This window comes from Apaloderma vittatum, unplaced genomic scaffold, assembly GCF_000703405.1.
Source record: "Apaloderma vittatum isolate BGI_N311 unplaced genomic scaffold, ASM70340v1 scaffold6210, whole genome shotgun sequence".
NCBI lineage: Eukaryota > Metazoa > Chordata > Aves > Trogoniformes > Trogonidae > Apaloderma > Apaloderma vittatum.
Window position 1 is genome coordinate 1 of NW_009694923.1, and position 7,381 is coordinate 7,381.

The following is a 7,381-nucleotide window of genomic DNA, read 5'->3' on the forward strand; positions in this document are numbered from 1 at the left end:
GCGTTTGACAAGTGATGTGGAGGGAGCCGGGTTGAGGTTACCCCAGCATCCCTGCGTCTGTGTAGTGGATGTCTAGGCGGTGTGTTCCTCCGTTGGCTCGGGCAGGTCCGTGTTTTATAAACGCGCTGTCGGGAATTACGTGTGATTCTTCTTTGCAAAGGAGCTGCCATGACGTTAGTTTTTCCAAGCGGCGGCGAAGTTGTCATCTCGCTGTAAAAACGCTGCAGTTGCCAAACAAAGTTGGTACAAAGAACGGTAATGCACCCACACTGAAGTTTGCTTCAAATAGTTTTTCGCAACTTGTGTTGCCCTCCTCTGTGGAAGGTTATTAGCGCCACAAGTTTCATAAGATGGCACTCAGAGGCCTAGTAGCTAATGTATATGGATATTTTTTTCTTCGCTTTTGGTGAGAAAGCATGGCGTATGCTTCAGAAGATAGTTTTTTAAGTTACTGCTTGTTAATTCCCAGCACATGCCTGGAAGTAATATAAGTACTGTTGCTCAAGAGGTCACTTTCCCACCCCCCCGGCTATGAGTGGTGATCACCTCAACAGACTTGACCAAAAGGAGCATATGCTTGTGCTGGGTCTCCAGCCACTTCATAACTTAAATTCCACTTTCACTGTCAGTTCACAGGAAGATGTTGGCCATCTGTTGGGTACTAATCCATATTGAAATGTAGACAGCAGCAGTTACTTTACTGTTGTGATCCGACATCAAATCATCTCAGAAGTGTATATTCAGCCAATGCTTGGCTGTTGCTAGCATTGCAGCCTGAAGACAGAGGGCTTTCAACTTCTTCAAAAGTATTTTTACAGTCTGGAAACTATTACTGATAGCAGTGCATGATCCATTATTTTGCAAACACACTTGACTTTAAGTTGAATTGAATTAGAAATACGTTCTTAAAAAAAAAGTCTAACTGTACAGTACCATGCTTCAGCACTCCTGTAAATACAATGCTGTGTATCTAAGGTGCCTTTCAGGTGCATTGTCTTTAGGATTTAAGCCTTCTGTCAATTTTCCTGTAAACTGTCTTATTTTCCCTCAATAAATAGTATGTCTGATTTTCCTCACAGATGTACAGCCAAGGGGTTGAGTTAGCCTGCCAAGAAGAAAGAGAGTCCGTGAAGCACTCTGTAGAATGCACGTGGAACCTAGCAGAAGCCCAGCAAAAACTTGATAGCTTAGCACTGCATAATTCAGAATCCCGTGATCAGGAATCTGCTCAAGCAAAGACTGAAGCTGCAGAATTGAGATGGAGGGAGGAAGAGTGGAGAAGAAAAGAAGAAGCACTAAACCAGAGGGAAAGACAGAACCTATGGAACACAGATCCTGTTAGTAATGAGGTATTTAATAAGGTACGACCCATACCAGTGTGCATGACAATAAGCCTTAGCCTTTTTTTCATTCCACTTGTTACTAGTCTTGAGTGTCTTTTTTGTCCAGTACAGCAGAAAATTACAGTATGTATTAAAGGGGTTGGGTGGGGTTTTTCTTGCTTTACCTCATGAGAGCATGCTACACTCGTGCTAGAAATGTGGATGATGTTTCTCTACCAGAAGTGCAGATCAGAACTAGGGTATCTAGGTGGTAGACAGGAGCCAGCAATGGGTGCTTACAGCCTGCACTCCTGGGCTGAATCAAAAGCAGCATAGCCAGCAGGTTGTGGTTGGTAATTCTACCCCTCTGCTCTGGTGGGGCCCCACCTCCAGTGCTGGGGCCCAGCTCTGGGGACCTCAGTACAAGAAAGTCATGGGCCTGTCGGAGCAGGTCCAGAGGGGGGCCACAGAAATGGTCAGAGCAACGGAGCACCTCTCCTGTGAGGATGGACTGAGAGAGTTGAGGCTGTTCAGCCTGGAGAAGAGAAGGTACTGGAGAGACCTTATTACAGTCTTTCAACACTTACAGGAGACTTGAAAGATGGGGAGAGATTTTTTGGCTTTTTATCATGCCTTGTAGTGATAGGACAGGGGCAGTGGTATCAAACTGAAAAAGGGCAGGTTTGGATTGGATGTAATGAAGAATTTTTGTATTATGAGGGTGGTGAGAAACTGGAGCAGGTTGCCCAAAGAGGTAGGGGGCAACCCGTCCCTGGAAGCAGTAGAGATCACATTGGATGGGGCTTCGAGCAACCTGATAACAGTGAGATATCCCTGCCCATGGCAGCAAAGGCTTGAACTACATGGTCTTTAAAATGTCCCTTCCAACTCCTACCACTCTGATTCTGTGTAGCCCAAGTGTTGTCAAATGCACTGACCAGTAGTTTCTTCACATGAAGAGTGAATTTCTGTACTGTGCCAATTCTTAAAAAGCGAAATTGTTAGTTTACCTCTAATGAGGACTACTGTAACACAGATTACTTGTCACATATTTTTTTCATAGTAGAATCCTGTTTTCAATCTCACAACTTAGTGTGAACAGCTAGTGCATCTCCTAATTTCACTGATTTACCTGTATCCAGGTTGGAATGTACATGGTTCGATCTTTAGTGGATCAGTAAGTTTCTACCTACGGATAGACGTTTCCTGGAGTTTTTGGTCAGTACACTATAATGAGACTTCTAAACTGTATTATTAGGTAATGCACTTTCTTAAAGAAAGTTTTCTCAAGTATGTGGCACAGTTCTAAAGTTAGAACATAGCCCTTCAAAGAGTAACATTAAAATACTCCTTTATATCACAGAAAGGTGTGTGTGGAGTTTCTGTGATAGTAGAATTTTTCTCTTCCCTCAGAGTTTTATTAATCGGAAAAGAAAAGAAGATGAAGATGTGTCTGAACCACTTATGCAAAAACATGAACAAGAGATTAGACACTTCGGTGAGTGTGCTTTTTCCACGATTTTGCAGCTCAAACCTCTACAGAATTTGTGTAGGTTTACATTTGTTTAGAGTAATCCTTATTATACAGAATGAATGCTAAGAAGTGAAAGATCTTGCTAAGAGACTTCTCAGCTTTATTTTGTCAGAACAGATAATAATTTCAAAGCAAGTAAGGTGTAAACTGTAGAAGCTTGTTAGTTCCTGTGACCAGTAAGAACTTAAAAAATTAAAACCCTCTAATAGTCAAATGAGCTTAAAGCCCTGAAATCTAAACTTCTAACAACTTCTGCTGTTCAGTGGGAAAAGGCAGGGACATTCATGGAAATATGTTGTATGTATAGAATTGCATGGGATTGTCCATAGCTATCACGTTTTAATAAATATTTTTCTGGTGGTTATTAAGCTACAAGGGTAATGACTGATTAAAGGGAAATGCCTGTGAATGCCTACTGATAGTACATGTGCATGAAACTGTGTATTTCTTAAAATTGTATTTAATTATCCACTAGGTGTCACTCTAGCCCTGTCACAATTGTTGAACCTAATTCAGCTCGAAGCTGGTCTTGTAAGCTGACATTTTGATGGTTCTCTGAAGTGCTTTCCATTCTTGGTTACAGGCTGGTTTCAGACTATGGTATAGAGAAACTTTTTAAACTATTTGATGATGTAACTAATATTGTGCCTATGCCGGATTTTTTAATGTGTATGAGAAGTGATTAAAAATAACTTATCAATGATGCCACAGATGCATTAAGATACAGGAAATTGTGACTATCATAATCTACTCTTCCTATCTTTAGAGTCTAATTATTTATTACCTTCTGGTAATGCTTTTTCAGCATTGGTTAGATGTATAAATATAAACCCCAAATTTAGCTGCATGCTGTCATTCTGAAGTTGGTGAATTCCAAAGGGGTTACATATATTGGGATATCAATGCAAGCAATGTCCTTGTTGCATTAAATCATTTATCTATTTAAAATATCTTAAGTATGTTTCTCTTGTTAGGTATGCTGAGCAGATGGGATGATAGTCAAAGATTTCTATCTGATCACCCGTATCTTGTATGTGAAGAAACATCTAAATATCTCATGTTGTGGTGTTTTCATCTAGAAGCTGAGCAGGTAGGAAGAAGATGTTTAAATTGTACAAAAGCATACAGCTTCCCACTTGCACTACAGAAAAGCTGACCAGCTTGATTAGCTGTTTAACTGTTATTCCCACCCTCTCTGTAGAGGTTTGTCACATATATGTCTAGTTATAGGTAATTATCAGTCCCCTTGCTTCTGGGAGCACAAGTTCTCGTACGTTTAGGAAAAAGAAAAAAAGGAAATTATGCAGAATTTTAAAAACATTATCACAGGAAGTACCTTTAAATCTTATCTTTTTCTATTTTTTTTAGAAAACAGCTCTGATGGAGCAAGTAGCACACCAAGCAGTTGTAATGCAGTTTATTATAGAAATTGCCAGAAGCTGCAATGTGGATCCAAGAGGCTGTTTTCGTCTCTTCTTCCAAAATGCCAAAGTAAGTCAACTTGGGTAATGATGGAAGAAACTCTTGATGCTGTACTAGGACATCAGTGTTTTAGAGAAGGTTTCTTCCTAACTGTAAGAGTCTAAATATTTTATTGACTGACTTAGGTTTATGGAAAGTGTTTTGTTAGTAATTCTTTTCTAGACAGAGTATTTTGCTGTAATTCCAGTTCTGAAAAGGGAAGTTTGCTTATCCTAGACAGAAAGCAAGATACAGTGGGGGTACAACCAGGGGTGTTACAGACAAGTAATAACTAACAACAGCAAGCACAGACCACTTTAAGGACTGATTTTTGGCTAACTAGACCTAGGTTTTCACAGTGTACCTGTGCATTTTCATGACTTTCCATTTCCTCTGCAGTTCACAGTGGGGCCCAAAATAGTGTCCCTTTCTCATTAGTGAAATAGAACAGTGCGGAGTATGCAGGAGAAGTGCAGGAAGACTGAAGCTGTGGCTTGCCATAGAGTATATTCAGTTATACACGACTCTGATGGATCTCAACATTGTCTAAAGGAGTTCATTTAAAGCTTGAGTCAACTTGTGCTTTACTTTTCACCACAGTTCTACAGGAAGCACCTATTCCTCTAAGGGTAGTGGCTTCTGAGTTGGAATGAACGAAAGGCGAAAACTAGGTTTATTTTTATGTGTCCTTAGATAAATCAGCTACTTGGCTTCTACATATAAATACTACAGATTGTCTTAAAAAGCATTTTACTCGAAATTTAATTTAAAATTGACTAGCATTATTCTGTTGTTCACATCTGTTACTGCATGAAGGGTGTATTACGCATTACTGCCTTTTTTTTTTTCAGCACTAGGTATGCTTACAACTCAAAAGTAAATCTGGCTGAAGTGCAAGTGCTTCATTTTTCTCTTTACAGACAGGAGAAGGCTATCTGGAGGCTTTTAGAAATGAACTTGAGGAATTCAAGAGAAGAGTGAGAATCTGGTCACAATCACACAGCTTTCAAAATACATTAATACATGATCTCAGTGGTCTTGTGGGAGAGCTGACATCTTTTTCACAGGTAGGTTTATTATTTCTATAAATTTACCTGAAGTAGGATTAAGTCCTGCCTTGAGAAGCTGTACCTTTCTGAAATATAAAGAGGATTATTCCTAGAACTGCTAGTGCTCAGGGTGAAACATGCAGTATTATCAATATGCAAAACAGTTATCAGCTTTCTTCTTGCTGGGATTCAGAAAGCATCCGCGTAATGCCAGTCAGCATATGTTAGCTCAGTGCCCTTACAATTTCATTCTTAAAATAAACACTGCATCATAAAAATGATCAAGTGCTAGAATTATATTCACAGTCTTTACCACAAGCAGTGAAATGAGCTTTCAGTGTAAAATGACGGACGATATTCATGGGACCATGCAGGTAAGTCAAGTCTAAATAAAGTCTCCTCTTGTGATAAAAGGAAACTGAGGGTACTTAAGTCTTCTCTTTCAGTACTAGTGATGGCCATGTTCTGGAATGAAGAAGCGACTTAAAAGAATGTCATAAATTAGGTATTAGGGAAGGAGTCACAACTGAAACTAGTTATTTGAAGTAATTCCATTGAAGTACCTCTCAAGATCCAACAGCTGGAATTTCAGTAAATGTGTCGACAAGTGCTAGAAATATTAAGACCAAATACAAGCTGTGCCAGCAAATTTGAAGAATTCTTGACACAGGGAGCTAATATTTCAGACCTTATTTCTTTACCACTGCAAACTTGTCTCATTTTAAGATAGACAATGTGAAGTGTCCAACTTAAGCTAAAATCTCCCTCTCCTGTTATGGAGAATTAAGCTGTCAATTTTTCATGTGTTGCAGAACACAGGTGATCTACAACGATCCATAAACAAAGATGTCTGCAGTTCAGTGATACAAAGAGATGAAGAAGAATCCAAAATGATGGACATAGTATAGTACTCTTAACACTTGAGGCCAAGTACTATTTTTTTTTTTTCAAAGAAACATGGCTATTTTCTTGACACTTATTTTTCTGGGTACTGCACTTTATTTTTTGGTGTCAGGTTTTTGTTGTTGTTTGGTTTTTGGGGGGAAGGGATTTTGAAGGGTGGGTAATTTGGAAAAACTTGTAATATTGTTTGAAAATGTGCTGCTAGGTTTTTTGGTTGTCCTTGAAAAGCAGGGTTCTCATTGCTGAATGTGAAACTGGATGTGTTTTCTGCTACTAACCTTGCCTTTCATGACTTTAGAAAGTAAAGTATGAAAAAAAAAAGCTGCACAAATACAATGTTTACAAGAAGCGGTAGATTCTTGGTAGAATCTGCTATTGTCTTACTACAGATGTATACCTATGAATATTGGAGATCACAACTGTACTCATGCTCTCTTGCTGACATTATAAGCTCTCAAATTTGAATATCACTAATAGCAATAAATCAGTATCTGGTATCAGTATTTCAGATCTGGATGGATTAGATTAAAACACTGGCTTTCTACCTCTACTAAGGGGATTTAAATGTTACATTGTGATTTCATTAAATGTAACTTGAGTTAGATGTGAGAGCTGGGTTGTATGGTTTCTGGGAGTCTGACTTGTTCATAAAGCTAACTTTTTTTTTTTTTACCAAGTATTATTATGGGGATAAGTATCTGATGGAGGGGATGGAGGGAACTTGAGGTACAAGTATTAAGGTAAGACTTCAGTTTAAATAATAAGCATTGTCACAGTTCATGCTATGACAGCAGTTTTATGCAAAAAGATGTATACTGCAGTCAGAAGACTCCAGTGAAAACAGCTCATCTCAAATAAAGGTATCAGTACACACTCTCAGTCCTTTATTTTTCTGACTGTATGTAAGGTCTGGAAGTTATCTAGATTTCAAAAGTGTGATAGACACTGTCTACCTGCAGTTGCTAATTAAGGCAAAAGTTCTACTGCGATGCAGTGATTTCCAGCTTTGCCTCTAGCGGAGATAGGGAAAAGTGTAAGTCTGCAGTATATACCAGAATACTGGGACAACTGCAGTAGAAAAAGTAGGAACTTCAGATGCACTGACAGAAGCA

At 39.0% G+C, this 7,381-nt stretch overlaps 1 protein-coding gene across 1 annotated transcript; it reads left to right on the plus strand.

Annotated features, from left to right (window-relative positions):
* Positions 1 to 1,079: 1,079 nt before the first annotated feature.
* Positions 1,080 to 6,274, plus strand: CDC37L1 (cell division cycle 37-like 1). Its single transcript, XM_009869186.1, has 6 exons — positions 1,080 to 1,361; positions 2,736 to 2,820; positions 3,831 to 3,946; positions 4,225 to 4,351; positions 5,242 to 5,384; positions 6,179 to 6,274. Exons 1-6 carry the CDS (start codon positions 1,080 to 1,082, stop codon positions 6,272 to 6,274), a joined length of 849 nt encoding a protein of 282 aa, XP_009867488.1.
* The last annotated feature ends 1,107 nt before the right edge of the window (positions 6,275 to 7,381 follow it).